The sequence below is a fragment of the Tenrec ecaudatus genome, chromosome 2, assembly GCF_050624435.1.
Source record: "Tenrec ecaudatus isolate mTenEca1 chromosome 2, mTenEca1.hap1, whole genome shotgun sequence".
In the NCBI taxonomy this organism is placed as follows: domain Eukaryota; kingdom Metazoa; phylum Chordata; class Mammalia; order Afrosoricida; family Tenrecidae; genus Tenrec; species Tenrec ecaudatus.
This window is the reverse complement of record NC_134531.1, coordinates 195790800-195807437: the sequence shown is the minus strand read 5'-3', so window position 1 is coordinate 195807437 and position 16638 is coordinate 195790800. Positions and strand designations below refer to the sequence as shown.

Genomic DNA, 16638 nt, shown 5'->3' with positions numbered 1-16638 from the left:
GAGGACTGGACTGGCTTTCGCATCATGCCAAAGTGAATGTTTTGGTTTTTTTCTTGCACTTTCTTTCTTTTACTCTGGTTTAAGGTCATTTATTTGAAGGGTGGGATGAATTGCAAAGCCTCTCAAAGGAATGAAAGCAAGGTAAGCCTCGCTTATGATGCTGGCTCCTGAAGTCACCAGCATGTGTTCCACCCCTGTGACTAGCCCTCTGGCCCTATTCAGTGCTTTCTTATAGATTATTGATTTCACCATCACTTTTGTCTTTGTTGCCACAAATGGAGTTCCTCTGCTAAAAAAGACTTTTTTTCCCCTTAAGCATTCACATGATGGGAAGTGTGTGTGTGTGTGTGTGTGTGTGTGTGTGTGTGTGTTTCCTACATAAGTTAAAAATCAGGCTTTTTCTAAATTATATCTTTGAACTAATGAATTATAAATTTTATAGGACTTTAATACTTTAACCAGCACTGTGTTATGAATTTTTAAAGCAAAAAATGAAACTCATGCCATTGAGTTTACCTCTGCACATAGAAACCATAGCAGGCAGAGTGGAATTGCCCCCTGTGGATTTCCAAGGCTGTAAATCTTGCTGGGACCAGAAACCTCATCTTTCTCCAGCAGAGTAACCAGCAGGTTCAAACTGCTGACCTTGAGGTTAGCAGCTAAAATGTCACCAACTACACCACCTGGACTCCTGTGTTCTCTGTTAATAGTCTTCTGAGTATGCGTAAATTGTTATTTGTTTTAGAAATCAGATTCTTATAGTTTAGGTGTTTTTAAAATTCCATGGCACAAAATTTGGACATTTCTCCCATGTCCCCTCCCCTCTCTCCTATCTTTGCCCCCACCCTCTCCCAGCACCTAGTCTCATGGTGTGCCTTGTATTCACAAGTGTGTGTTTATGTAGATATGTATATCTTTCTGGATCAAGTGGGTGGGTTTGTTTTCCCACCCACTTGGGTGTGCCTGTCTGTCTGTGTCCTGCTTCAACAGTTTGCTGATCTTATTTCATTCTCTTCCAGGACAGCTGTGGGAAGAGCAAGAGCCTGGCTTTATCTCGCACTCATGCAAAAGAAACTGGCCGATTATCTGAAAGTGCTTGTAGACAATAAACATCTCTTGAGGTATGGTATCACTTCACTCTGCTAATTACAGCTGTGTAAATAATCAGAACATAGCTTTGTAGGTCCATTTTGAATGACAACAAGTGTGTGTCATGTTGTACTTTTTTCCTGCAAATTCTAAATCTTAAAATACTCTGTGGCTTAGTATTAAAAGAACAGCATTTCATTTTCTTAACACTGCTGTCTTCAAGTCACTGAGTGGAGATGGAAACCGCATTTGGAAGAAATTCTTCAAAAATATCAATAGTAGGTAGGCATCCATGGGTGATGCAGTTGGTTACCACGCGAGGCTGCTGGTTGGAGTTGCCAGTCACCCAGAAGCACCTCAGAAGAAAGGCCTGGTGATCTCCTTCTAAAGCAGTCAGCACTGGACAAGCCCAGTGGAGTGCAGCTCTTTCCTGCCACAGGTGGGGTCACCATAAGTTGAAATCAACTTAGTATCAACTGACAACTCACAAGCTAACCCCATTATGTTCCAGAGAAATGGTGGTTATTAAAGTGAAAGGTAATTGGGAAAAAATTACATTTAGATTAAGTAGCCAAGGTTAAGGTATAAAACACTCTTTGTAAGAGAAAATTTATTATCTATTTTTGAATACCATATCAGTTTGTAAAATTTTATATCACCGGGGAATGTATGGATGTGCTTTATACAATTGATGTACGTATATGTATGGATTGTGGTAAGAGTTGTTGGAGTCCCTAATAAAATGTAAAAGAAGAAAAGAGAAAAAAATGATTAGGGCAAAGACTGTACAGATGTGCTTTATACAATTGATGTATGTATATGTATGAACTGTGTAAAGAATTGTATCAGCCCCAATAAATTGTTAAAAAAAAAAAATTTTATATCACTGAATATCAGTAAAGATTTCAACCATCTATTATGGCTGGTTAAATTTTGATATTCATAACTAATTGAAATATCAAAAAAAGAAATATCAAATTAACTTTCTGAAGAATATGAGAATTTACAGGAAGAAATCTCTTAAATTCATTTGAGATAAAAATGTCATTTACAGTATGGCCTGTCTCTCACAGTTTTCAGTAATGGGTTATTATCTATGTTCTCTATGTAATGGATGCAAATTTCAAATATTTCATCTACTTGGTGCTTTAATTCCAGTTACATAGCATGATTTTATTCTAATGAACTTAAGACAAAAAGTTATCAGTGCTACTTGGTTTGATGAAGCTGTAAAAGGGATGGAGCCACACAGGAATGGCTGGCTGACTAGGAGGTGAGGCTGTAAAAGCGGCAAGTCTTACTCGGCGGGCCTCAGGAGAAGGAAGGGTCTCATGGGAGGAAGCTGTTGTGCTGCCATTCTGATCATCAGCGGAAGGAGCCGGGAGACCTCGAGCCCAGAGGACATGGGTAGGATTAGAGTCCAAGGCCCAGATGGAGGAGTTAATTTAAGGCAGGAGGAAAGAGGACCCCATTCTTAGCCCCAGGAAGAAAGACGGGGTTGGAGAAGAAAGGGCACCCCTGGAGCGGTAGAAATCAGTGAAAGGAAGGAAGGAAATTCACAAAAGGAAGCTTGGCTGTCGGCTGAGAGTGGAAAAGGCCGGGTAGGTTGAGGTTAAGAGGAGAGGTGAAGGGATTTCTGAGCCTGTCCCTTGTCATGCCCATCTCTTTTAGTGAGTTCTATGAGCCTGAGGCATTAATGATGGAAGAAGAAGGCACGGTGATTGTCGGTCTGCTGGTGGGACTCAATGTTCTTGATGCCAATCTCTGCTTAAAAGGAGAAGACTTGGACTCGCAGGTAAAACTGAGTTTTAGCTCACTAAGTGAGGGCTTTTAGGGAGTATCTGCGACATGGGCAAGAAACCGAGGGCCCTCTGCTGGAGTAACTGGGGTGCAGTGAGGGGAGTGTCCTGTGAGGAAGGGAGAGGTGTTGGCACTGGACCGTAAAGACAGAGGACTCAAGGAAGGGTGAAGACGGAGGCAAAGGCACAGAGGCGCACACCGAAACCATGACGTGTTTGGGTACAAGCAGACAGTTCTCCAGGGCTAGAACATGGCATGCGCACTGAGTGAGGTGAGCACGGAGGCTTTAAAAGACCATGATGTTACAAAAGGACTTTCATAGCATGGGAACAGACTTTGCAGGGGTAGGTAGGCGCGGGGATCAGTTGCTGGCGGCAGAGTTGTGTTTTTGTTTTGTCATTCCCATTGAGTCAGTGACAACTCATTTCAACCCTGTAGGACCTGGTAGAACTGCCTCTGTAGGTTTCTGAAACTAACTCATTACAAGAGTACAAAGTTTTAAGTTTCTCCCAACTACTGACTTTGGGGTTTCCCACCCAGGGTATAACCACTGTACCACCTGGGCTCACCTGGGGACAGGGTAAGGAAGGAAACCCAAGCAATAGATTAGACAGTAGACAGGTAAAGTTAGAGGAGTGTGGTCCATGAGAAAGCAGGGAAAGCAGGGAAGTAGGGAGCTGGTAAACTATTGAGGGGCTGATTGGTGCTTTAAGCTGTCTATACAGAATTGACGCTGCCGTGGAATGTAAACCCCACCTGATTTACACTTTTTACAAATGCAATAAATAAATGCCATAGTGAAGAGTTTCTTATTTTATTCTTCAGGCTTCGGGAGCTCTTGGGGAATTTTAAACAGCACACTAAAATGATCATCCTGGATTAGAGAAAGATAATTCTGAAAGACCTGCAGGCAATAATATATAACTGATCAAGGATTCACATGGGTGGGAGGGCGGGGTCGGGGGGGGAAGGAAAAATGAGGAGCTGACACCAAGGGCTCAGGTAGAAAGAAAATGTTTTGGAAATGTTTGTGGTAACATATGTACAAGTGTGCTTAATACACTTGAATGATGGATTATCGTAAGATTTATAAGAACCCCCCCCCCAATAAAATGGTTAATAATAATAATAAAAGACATGCAGGTCATGATTTAGAAATGGCCAAGGATAGAGACTGAAAAATCTTGGAGACCAGTCTAGATGTCCCAGAAGGTAGAAACATGAGGATAGGGACTAGAAGGATAGAATTGGAAGAGATTTAGGAAATCACAGTGATAAGATAAATGAAATAAGTAACAGCGGCAGACTACCTTGAGTGCAGAGACAGCTTAGCCCAATCTCTGGATAGACTTTCCTCCTGCTTGGGAGCTGCTGACCAGACCCCCTTTAAAAAGAATGTTAAAAGGGACAGTGTGTATTATGTTTATGTATTTGAGAAAATACGGGGGCCTTTTTTTATTAAACTAAGTATTATTCTAAATATACCGTTTTTCACTTTTGAGTAAAATTATATCTAACACATTGCCATCTTGCCCGTTTTCTGCACTGCTAGTAATGCCTGTTGACATGGATGGGTGAAGTCATAGAACTACGACCTGAAGTGCTTTATCTCCTGAGAAAGCTCTTGCTGTTTAAATGGGGAGGAGTCTTGGTCCTCTCTAGTCCCTGAAGCAGTGATTGAACTATTTCACCCAAATTTGAAGAAATTGGGCTCCAAAGTGCCCATTAAGATCACCTCTTGATTCTGGTGATCCAGGTCTCTTTTTTTTTAATCTTTATTTTGTACCTGGTGGCCTAGTTATGCGTTGGGCTGTGCGATCTGCAAGGTCCACAGTTCAAATGGATCAGCCACTCCTTGCAAGACAGGGCTCTCTACTCCGTAAACAGTCACAGCCCTGGAAACTCCCAGAGGCAGTTCTGCCCTCCCCTAGAGGGTTGCTGTGAGTGGGCACTGACTTAGTGGTAGTGAGAAGAAGAGATATTTGGAATTGTACCCAGAGGATTTATTGATCTTTGTACATGTGATTATTAAGTATACAAAACCTACCTAAACTAGATGGTGCCATTTCAGAATAGTCCTTTAAATTCTAATTTGTAGTGAGTTTATCTTCTAAAAGGTGGTGGAATTATTTTTCTTCGTTTGGGTGGTTGATGGCTTACTGCTTTAGAAGCTTGCTTATTCTGACTTAACGTGTGTAGCAAAGAGACCGGAGGGTAAACACCCTGGGTTTTAACATTTGTGTGACTCGTGAAAAATGAGAGGACTATTAGCTTTTCATTTAAACGTGTGCCTTTTATCTTGGTTAGGTTGGTGTGATTGATTTTTCCCTCTACCTTAAGGATGTGCAGGAGCTCGATGGTGGCAAAGAGTAAGTGTGTGCTGTACACCCGTTCCCATATTACATGCAGTTCATGCAGAGAATGCTGCTATTGTTTTTGCTTCACTTGAAATTGTAGTTCTTTTTCATTGTAGTGCTCATACATTGACTCTCACTGTTAAAAAAATCAAGCTAGGTGGAAGAATAAACGTAAAGCTTCCCCATGCACCCCACCCCCATGTCCCACGTCCATCCCTCTCCCCTCCTCAGAGGACACTACTTTTGCTTCTCCTTCCAAGCATCCTTTTACTGCCTGACAGACTTATATATGGTGGTGGTATGCATTGCTTTCTGCTTTGCTTATTTGAATAGAAACGGGTACTGGATTAAATGTCTTTGACTTGTTCTGCGCTATAATGAGGAGTATGTAAAACATAAGTAAATGAAATTAGGAGTGTGTGCATGTGTATTTCTACACTGCTAGAGTGGCGCTGAGTCAGACACTGGGGAGTGGCTGCCTGCAGGGAAGGGGTGGCAGATATGGCAGGAAATTCTGCCTGTATAGTCTTTGGTCACGTTTGACTAGTTTACCATGACCCTCTGTCAACCTGTCTTTCTGGTTGTCTTCCCTCACAAGGGCACTGCCCCCCCCCCACGCCCACATCCCCCCCTCTCGGTGCCCTGGTAGCTCCCTCCTTAGCTGGCATTGGACTAGCAGGAAGCCTGTCATTCTTCAGGGACCCTGACTACAAGGGTTAGTCCACCAAGAACTTAAAATCTAGTCTTAATGGCAGAAAATTAGAAACAAAATTCTTATCTTCTAATAAGGAACATCCATGATATCCTGTATTATAGTTACTAACACTGACATAAAAATAGAATATTTTTAACCCACTGGTAGAATAGACTTGGAGGGATTCCCACAAGGTGTTGTCTAATTAGAAAAGTGTGATAAGGAGACATATATCTTAAACATAAAACCCTCATCATTCTAATATTTTCATTGTAGGCACTGTATATATATAGCCCCACACATGCGCATACATTAGTATATGCATCAATAAGTTAGTGTGGGTTACCTGCGATATCTGTGAAAGGAGAAGGATGGAGGACAACAGGTTGAAAAATGACACTCAAAAAACAAATCTAGAGCATACGATATGAATGTATAGGATGATCCCATGGGTGTAAATGATGTGTGTGTATACAAAGAGAAGGAGATCAGGGGATGAACAACCTAACTGTAAAATACAGGAAGCCCACGGGTTACAACTAGCTGACCCAGGACCAATTTACACTATTGGACTTTATGTAAATATACTGTCATTTGAAAAATTAAAGAAGCCCATTTGGAAGCAGTTGAACGTGGTGTGATGGTTGCTGTGGCCTGCAGTCCACAGACAGCAGTTCAAAACCACCAGCAGCTCCATGGGAAAAAGACGAGGCTTTATACCCCATAGAAAGTTACAGTTTCAGAAACGCACAGGGGAGTCGATATGAGGTATCATGGACTTGATGGCAGTGAGCTTGTTTGTGTGGTTTCTGGTTAAAACAATTAAACCAACCCTTACCACAACCTTCTTCATCACAATTCGCCTTCGCTCGATGAACCTGTAACTTTTTAATCATTGGAAAGACTTTGCTCCTTGGCTTGGACTCACCCAAACTAAACCAAACTCACTGCCACCAAGTGGACACCGACTCACAGCAAGCCCAGCGGGCAGGGTGAAGCTGTCCCTGTGAGCTTCCGAGACTGTAACTCTGTACGCGAGTAGAAAGCCTCCCACAGTGGCTCTCCACCTTCCTCAGGCCGTGACCCTTTCAGACAGTTCCTCATGTGGTGGTGACCCCTGCATCATGACATTATTTTCGTTGCTACTTCATCACTGTCATTATGCTACTGTGATGAATCGGGCGACCCCGTGAAAGGGTCGTTGGACCCCCAAAGGAGTTGCAACCCACAGGTTGAGACTGCTGCCCTAGAAGAAGTTGATGGTTTCAAACTGCTGACCTTCCATTTAGTAGCCCAGTGCATTCACCCAGGATGCCAGCATGTAATGGTAAAGAAAGTGCGAACCTATTCCTTCCTTACCTACAAATTTGACCTGAAAACACACTAAGAACTGATCTCATTCGTAACCCAGGGGCTGCACATATTAGCCCAGATACCTCTGCTTAAAAAGTCTCTTCAACCCCTTTCCTGAGTGAGCCTCGGGTACAAGAATCACTTTCTCCACCACAGAGAGCTGTTTGCCTGCGCTGGGTTGGTGCTTGCACATCCCCAACGCCCAGTCCTCCTTCACAAGCAGGGGGCCCCTCCCCACTCTTCTCTGCTCCTGAGTTCCAACTGCCAGGTGTTCCCTGAAGACACTGGCACTTCCCCAAGGTGTTTGCAAGATTGGGGACAATTAAAAGTATTAACCTTGAATTTAAAACATGACCCTCTTTTTATTCTCCTTCTCAAAAGGCAAGAAAGAATTACGGATGTCCTTGATCAGAAGAATTACGTGGAAGAACTCAACCGGCACTTAAGGTAGGCTGCACCCCTTTTTTTCCAGCTTCAGTTGCATGCTCCTTATGCTGTAATTTCTTCGTGTCATTTGAGTTACCATGAATTTTTAGCAAGTATTATTCATAATCATTTTTCATAACAAGAAAAAAGCTATCTCTGAAGCAATGAGCACAGAACCACAGAGGTGTAATTTTTTTATCTATTGATACGTGGTTTGGGGGAGTTCTCTGGGCTTTTATTTTGTTTTATGCAGTGGTACAATTTTAAGGGGCAAATAAATTAAACTTGGATCTTCCCTCCACTTTCCACCCCACAGCACATCGCTGCCATGGGCACCCTGCTACTAGTAGTGTAATACAGCCCGCCAATGGGTTGTAAGAGGAAAACTGGGTTGAAAACCAGTGAGCTAGACCTTCTAGAACAATCTGATAGTGGTCACAGGCATCTGTAATTTGAATTTTTGTTTTAATTGGAAAGCTGTTAATGTGTTTCATGAAACACTGATCCTTAGAAGTGTTAGTAGAAAGTGGGGGGGGGTAATTTATTTTTTAAACAAGTCATTTTATTGGGGGCTCTTACATGTATTATAACAAACCACACATCTGTCATCTCAAGCAGACATGTACAGTTATTGGCTTCAACAATTTCTAAACATGATCTTTCTTTTTGAGCCTTTGATCTCAGCTCCTTTTTATCCCGCCCTCCCTGACCCTGCTACCCCTTGAGCCCTTAATATATTATGTATTGCTGTTAGTATTTACATGTGTCTACAGCACCCATTCTGCTCCTTCACTGCCTATCCTGGTGGGCTTCCCGTGGGGGGCAGGCGGGTTAGTTCTTCTGCCATCATTGCTATCCATGCCGCCTTCCCGCCCTTCCGCCCCCATCTTCCCCCATCCTCCTGAGGAGGTTTGTCTTTCCTGAATTCTGTATATTGAGGGCTCTTGTCTGTGCCACTGTCTGTACACTGGTCCGTCAGGAAATGCGAGATTGGGCTGAAACCATAAAAGTGAGGGAGGAAGGATTAAAGAACTAGAGGAGTGTTGCGTAGTTCATCGACGCTCAAGTGCCCCATGGATGCGTGGTTTTCTCCATGCAGCCCCTCTGCGCAGAGATGCCTAATTACCCATGGATGGGCTCTGCCTCTCCAGCTTGTTCCCTCTCCATCACCTCCATCAGGTTGTTTATTTTTGGAATGCTGATGTCTGTTCCAGTCGACACCTCATGATCACACATGCTGGTGTGCTTCCCTGCTAGATGGCTGCTTGTTTGGCTTCAAGCTTTTAAGAGCACAAGCGCTATATATTTTAATAGTCAGGCACCGTATCCTTTCTTCACCACACTTGTTTATGCACCCAGTTTGTCTTTAGAGATCATGTTGGGCAATAGGCACTGTCCAGTGTCACATTATTATAACAAAGAGTTCTTGTGTTGAGGGAAATTCTTAAGTAGAGGCCCAGAGTCCGTCCACTGCCTCAGCGTATAGCCATATAAATATATGTACATAGGCCAACACCCCTATTGCTATGCATTGATCTTTTTACATATGTACACCTCTACGTTTATTCCTCTGTAAGTAGTTTTGCTTCCTGGTTCTTTCCTCTATTGCCTTTTACATTCCTCCTGTCCCACTATCATGTTCACCCCTCATTTGCCTCTCAGTAATTCCTCTGGCTAGGTTACGGCTGCTCTACCACTACCAGGATTTCTGCTATTTGGGGGTGGGGAGATTCTTAGGCTGATGCGGCTGGGGGCCTGTTATTCTCTATCTGCCCCCTTTTCGAGGATGTATGTGACACGTGGGCGGGACTCCTCTCTCGCGGGGCCCTGGTACCTAGCCCTCAGAATGTGTGGAGGGAAAGCTGCTCTGAGGGTTCTTCCTGAGTGTGGTACCGGCTGCCACTCGGAGAGATGCCTTTTCTAGGCCTGGTTAATGGAGAATTGTCTTTAAGAGCTACGTGTTGACTCTTAGCAGATACCGTTTCGTCTCCCTGAAGCTAATCGGTACTTTTACCCCTCACTCTAGTGATGATGACTATTGTAATAGTGGCGTTCTTCAGACTTAGCCAGTCCTTGAGCATGGTAATAAACTCCACCTGCTCAGTTTTAGTAATTTAACCATGAAGTTGCCTTAATTGTACGTCTGGCATGGTATCAGGCAGGGCCTCTTCACAAAACGAGTGGATAATTCTGCCTTCTCTGTGTGCCTGGGTGCGACTAGTTGACAGGCATTATTGCTCCCATTGTTGGGTCCCTGAATATTAGCTAAGGTAGAGTTGACAAGCTCGGGGCCTTTTGTTTGGGTTTGTTTGTTCTTTTCTTTTTCCTCAAGCCTTAAAACATGTCATTCCCTCCATGTTTTTTGTTATCATCTGTGTCATTGGCTTCTCTATAGAAGCGGAGCCATGTGCATAGCAAGAGAGATTTACTTCAAGAGATTGACTCACTTGATTAAGGGGGGCTGCCAATTCCAAGATAGATCTGTAAGTCAGGAAGCAGGATAGAGACTGACTCCTGCAGTTTGGGGGTCCTAAGATTCTGAGGTGATGGAAGGAGTGCAGAAGTGAGAGAGTAAACAACCAAGAGTCGTGCCAAAACAGCCATTTGTAGTCAGAAGAAGGACCACAACCTGAGAAGCCTCCCCCTCCCCCACTTTCAATAAACTGATTGATCGCTTTGCACTGGATTACATTATGGAGGTGTTTGGGAACCGCACTTAACCTACCCAAGCTACGCATACAGTTAGCCCATCCCATTCCCTTTGTCATTTTGTGCCTTTGCATTTTCATTTTTCTCCCCACCTAACTCCTAAATTTTTCAGTTACTAGCCTTGCCAGGTTTCTTTCTTTTTCTTCTTCCCTTGCCATTAAAAGGGACCCATCTGTGACACTGTATCCAATTACTTAAAAGTTGCTCTGAACAACAAAGCCCACATGGAAGAAGCACACCAGCCTGTATGATCAGGAGGTGTCAAAAGGATCAGGTATCAGGCAAAAAGAACCAAAAATCAAATTGTGAATGAGGGCGAGTGCGGAGTGGGGACCCAAAGCCCATCTGTAGGCAACTGGACATCCCCTTACAGAAGGGTTGCCAGGAGGAGAGGAGCCAGTCAGGGTGCAGTATAGCAACGATGAAACATACAACTTTCTTCTAGTTCTTAAATGCTTCCTCCACCCCGCCCCCCACTATCATGATCCCAAGTTTGCCTTACAAAGGCCAGAGGATGTACACTGGTACAGATAGGAACTGGAAACACAGGGTCAGTGGTGAGAGTGGCGATACCGGGAGGGTAGAGGGAAGGTGGAGTAGAAAGGGGGAACCGATTACAAGGATCTACGTATAACCTCCTCCCTGGGGGACAGACAACAGAAAAGTTGGTGGCGTCGGACAGTGTAAGCTATAACAAAATAATAATAATAATTTATAAATTATCAAGGGTTCGTGAGGGAGAAGGGTGGGAAGGGAGGGAAAAAATGAGCTGATACCAAAGGCTCAAGTAGAAAGCAAATGTTTTGAGAATGATGAGGGCAACAGTGCTTGACTCATTGGATGGATGGATGTGCTTGACTCATTGGATGGATGGATGGTTGTGATAAGAGTTGCATGATGGCCCCAGCACCATAAATTAAGTGGATTCCTGCCCCTCCCCCGAAAAGAATTTGTTCCAAAGGACGACATTGACTCTGCAGCTCCGGGAGATGGACATATCTGATCAGAGCACACGGGAGCAGACGAAGGGGCAGGAGGAGAGAGTGGAGCACAGCCTGGCCCACCAGGCCGTGATGATGATGTTCCTGAGTAGAGCAGCCAGTCCACAGAGAGAACAACATGGCTGGCCCTACTATGAGACATGATGCCCCTCAGTGACTAAGGGCGCTACAGGGGACAGCACCGGAGACACAGTGTGGGAATTGCACCTGACCTGATCCCACCACGCCGAGGCAAATCACTGGGGGAGTGCAGCGGAACAGCAAGGGAATGGAGAGGCAAGGTCCCCAGGGAATGCTGAAAGTGGACTTTGGGGCCAGGGCGTGGTGCTCCAGCAGACTGGACTGGAAAACGCTCCTAAGGGCCAGCAAACGATCCCTGAACTAACTACAAGCTTTTCTCTTGTGAACTGTTTTGTTCTGTTGTCAGTGGTTTGTTTTTGTTGTTTTGTTGTCTGGTTGTATACTGTTGCTTTGTTTTCCTCTGTCTAGTTTTCGTGCATGTTAGTGACTCCACAGGTCTGTCTGAATAGGACAGGCTGGATGAACTATGTGGAGGAAAAACAACGGGACCGACAGTTCCGGGGGGACTTGGGGTGGAGGGGTAGGGGGGGTAAGGAAGTGGTGTTAACAAACCCAGGGACAAGGGAAAAACATGGGACCCCAAATGGTACAGAAAGGGGAGTGGCAGGCCTGGTGGGAAATGATCAAGGGTAAGGTTGCTTAGAGAAGAGGTATACTCTAGCCCAGGTTGCGATGAAGCATGGTAGTAGGGCAGGAGGAAGGTCAAGGGAGATGGAGGAAAGAGCTAGGAGTCAAAGGGCATTCATGGAGGTCTAGACAAAGACATGTACATGCAAATATATATAGGAGGATGGGGAAATAGATCTATGTGTCTATATTTATAGGTCAAGTATTAAGGTGGCGGAAGGACCTTGGGCCTCTACTCAAACACTCCCTCAATGCATGAATACCTTCTTTTATTAAATTGGAACTCTATGATGCTCACTCTCCCGACACAACGGCTGGAGCCAAAGTGGGTGAACAAGTAAATGTGGTGAAGAAAGCTGATGGTGCCCGGCTATCAAAAGAGATAGTGACTGGGGTCTTAAAGGCTTGAAGATAAACAAGCGGCCATCTAGCTCAGAAGCAACAAAGTCCACATGGAAGAACACACCAGCCTGTGTGATCGAGTGGTCCCAAAGGGATCAGTTACCAGGCATCAAAGAACAAAAAATCATATCATTGACTGCACACCTCCATGATAGGATCGCTGAAGACAAATGGGTGCATAAGCAAATGTGGTGAAGAAAGCTGATGGTGCCCAGCTATCAAAAGAGATAGTGTCTGGGGTCTTAAAGGCTTGAAGGTGAACAAGCGGCCATCTAGCTCAGAAGCAAAAAAGCCCACATGGAAGAAGCACACCGGCCAGTGCAATCACGAGGTGCCAAGGGACCAGGTATAAGGCATCATACACAAAAAAAAAAAACAACGATATAAGTGTGTGTATGTATGTGTATATATGTGTATATGTATATGTATATATATACCATATTAAATGAAGGGGGAAGTGCAGAGTGGAGACCCAAGGCCCAAGTGTCGGCCAATGGAGATCCCCTCATAGAGGCGTTTAGGAGAGGAGATGGGTTAATTAGGGTGCGAGGTAGTGCCGATGAAGAACACAGCTTTCCCCCAGATCCTGGATGCTTCCTCCCCCCAACTACCATGATCCGAATTCTACCTTGCAGGGCTGGATAGGACAGAGGCTGTACACTGGTACATATGAGGGTTGGAGGTACAGGGAATCCAGGGTGGATGATACCTTCAGGACCAAGGGTGTGAGGGACGATGCTGGGAGAGTGGAGGGTGAGTGGGTTGGAAGGGGGGAACTGATTACAAGGATCCGTATGTGACCTCTTCCCTGGGAGAGGGACAGCAGAGAGGAGGGGAAGGGAGATTCCGGATAGGGCAAGATATGACAAAATAACGAGGTATAAATTACCAAGGGCACATGGGGGAGGGGGGAATGGGGAGGGAGGGGAAAAAAAAGGAGGACCTGATGCAAGGGGCTTAAGTGGAGAGCAAATGCCTTGAGAATGATTGGGGCAGGGAATGTATGGATGTGCTTTATACAATTGATGTATGTATATGTATGGATTGTGATAAGAGTTGTATGAGTCCCTAATAAAATGTAAAAAAAGAAAAGAGAAAAAAATGATTACGGCAAAGACTGTACAGATGTGCTTTATACAATTGATGTATGTATATGTATGAACTGTGATAAGAATTGTATGAGCCCCTAATAAATTGTTAAAATTAAAAAATAAAAAAAAGAGTTGCATGAGCCCCCAATAAAATGACTTTTTTTTTTTAAAGTTGCTCTGGAGCCAGATCACCTATGCTTAATTCTTGGCTTCCTGCAGAGATGTGGGACCTTGAGAGAGTTCTATAATATTTAAAGTTATGGGGTCCTCCCAGGTAAAGTAGGATGCTGTGAGAATTGAGCTAAGACTTCGCTGAGTCAATGGCGTGAGCATGCTCAGAAGCAGCAGGCCTGGCACCACATCCAGAAAGCAGCCTTGGTGTTGTGGTGGTTACGAGACTAATCGTTGAGTGAGTCTGTTGCCTCCTGTTGTCAGAGTCATTACATCAGCTAGCTGCATGTTTCTCAGCAGACAAGTTATATGTTCTATAAAGAATTTTTGAAAAAATAGAGAAAAATATAAAAAGGATTTAAAAATCACTTTGGATGTCTCTAACTCACAAGTATCAATATTTTCTTATGAATATCACTTTAGATACATGACTGCAAACACATTTGGTTCCCCTCATGTATTGTGTTAGTGGAAAATATTTTCTTTCCATTTGAGTAAAAAGCAATTGAGTAGCAGGTTCTAGCAGCAAAACTTATTAAAAAATCTTTGTATGTGCATGTGTCCACAGGCTCACATGCAGGTGCATATATACATACATATACATATAGAGATTAGAATTATTATCTCCATTGGGCTAATCAGAGATCCTTTGCTTTTCCTTTTCACACAAGAAATCTAGAAATTGTTGGTCTTAATTGCTTACACTGTGGGAAAACGGCCTTTATAAGTTCATGTCTACTTATTTTCTACAGTTGCACTGTTGGGAATCTTCAGGCCAAAATAGATAGCTTGGAAAAGACGAACTCAAAGCTTCAAGAAGAGGTTAGTACTAACTTCTAGAAATTCTCCAATGAAACAGCATTTTCCCAGGGTTAAGAGAAGTAGCCAACTTGGCATATGTGAATACAGCTTATTGCTGGTTGGAATCAGGCTGAGCTGCAAGGCGTGATTATGCTCAACACTTTGCATCCTCAGAATGTCCCTCTTCTGTCCGGCCCGGCCCTGCCCTGCCCGGAGCCCTAGTCAGACACTACAGCTGACCCTGACTTCCGAGTAGTCCAGTAGAGGAAAACTCCTTGGAAAAGCCCTGTTGCTGTTGTGAAGTTGCTGCTTTCGTCCTCTTTTCCACATTTCCTGTGAGGTAGCATGTCTCCCCACTGCCCCAGAAGACCTGACCTAGCCCTCCCCTCTGTGTCCCTGCTTCTCCCAATAGGAAGCAGACCTGCTCTTTCCACAGCAGGGTCTTCCTCTTCTTTCCCATTAGGAAGAGAGAATGACAGGGCAGAAAGGAGGAGGGCTGAGGCCGAGGAAGAAAGCTTGCTGCCCGGCAGCCTCCTCTGGACAACATCGTGTCTCCTGTTAGCAGAAGGGGGCTTGCCAAGCCTTTCTGAGCCTTTCCACGCGTAGCGGTCCCTGTCTGCTCAGGACTCCCTCACGCAAGATTCACTAGGAAGGAAGTCGGCTCTCAGAGGGTCTTAAGCATGAACACCCACTGTTGTGGGGTCATATTGCAGACACACCCTTATAAAGAAGGACTCCTGTGGAAGGCAGGCTGCTCTTTTCTAAGGCTGCTGCCCAGCCTGAGAGGCCTGAGCTGTAAGCCTTTCCAGAAAGGCGCTCCGATGTGTGTGACTAGTAGGAAATGCAAAGCAGGTGTTCAGAGACAAGGCATCCTGGGAGAACTCGTGCTCACCTTCAGTAGGTAGACCTTTGAGCTTCGTTGTCGGTAGGCACTTGATAACAGTCCTGTGATGAAGAGAACAGAGGTTAAGAGCATATCAACGGGTCTAATGAAATACTCGGTCTGTGGCGACCCTCAAGAGGTGTTGGTTAATTTGAGAACAAACAGAAATCTCTTTGTTCTCCCAAATGAGGTGGCATGTTTTGAATGAAAGCCTCATTTTAGCCTCTTTTTTTCCCCATAGTAGTGAAAATACGCACAGCCCAACAGAGTAATTCAACATAATTTAGCTTTTGAACTGAAGTAGGCTGTTATTTTTAGAAGCCACTGATTACATTGGAAACTGCTTAAGAGAAAATCCTCTTTGTGGTGTGTCCTGTATCTGCAAAGAGCGGGTTTAGAATGGACTTACTGCTTTGTCTGCTCCTCCCCTTTTGAAAGCAGCCGGCACTTCCTTTAAAGCCTTGACATTTCTAATTGGAGCCACAGTAGGTTATATTTAGAAGACAGCCCAGTCCTGGGGTCCGAGTCTGCGTGGGGAAGTAATTTAGGGGGTTTCAGATACTGTTGACAAAGAGGAAGTGAGAAAATCTGTGTTTCCAGGTTCCTCCCAGTGAATGATGTCATGAGTACCCAGGAAGCGCCAGGGACAAATGTTTGGCCTTGCTCTTCTCTCTGCTGGGTTCTGAGGCCACGTTCAGCAAGGGGGTGCTTGGTATATTGGCTCACCTCCCTGGCCTCTCAGGATGTCCTCTCTTCAAACAGATCCTGAAGGCACCCTGCTTCTGTATTGTCCCTAAACCTCAGGACTCACCGAGAGAGAACAAGAGGGCCTCTAGGGCATGGCTTCAGTGGTTGGTTTTCATTCCTCCTCAGAGTTTCTCTAGTTCTCCCTATAAATGTAGGTGTAGAGAAAATGTAGTCTTGCTCACTGGCTAGAAAAACAGAAGAATGAAGACTCAGGGAAACATGTTGGCAATCCCTTGTATCATGTAGTCCATGTTGTCCCCAACTTTTTTTTAAAGCATTTTCAACATAGCTGATTTTCGATCATGAGAATTGAGAGCTAACAGCATAAGCTGTTTTCTTGTCAGTATTTGTTAAAGTTATTAAGTTTTGTAAACATTTGGATTACTAAAAAGTTCTGCTTTATGCC

General features: G+C 44.3%; 1 protein-coding gene across 1 annotated transcript in view; it reads left to right on the top strand.

Annotated features, from left to right (window-relative positions):
• Positions 1-16638, top strand: part of RUFY1 (RUN and FYVE domain containing 1) — a 59204-nt gene that overhangs the window by 18368 nt on the left and 24198 nt on the right. Inside the window, exons 4-8 of the mRNA XM_075542112.1 lie at positions 1020-1121; positions 2761-2884; positions 5197-5258; positions 7675-7740; positions 14554-14623. Coding sequence (XP_075398227.1) covers positions 1020-1121; positions 2761-2884; positions 5197-5258; positions 7675-7740; positions 14554-14623 — 424 coding nt within the window. The remainder of the gene's footprint in view (positions 1-1019; positions 1122-2760; positions 2885-5196; positions 5259-7674; positions 7741-14553; positions 14624-16638) is intronic.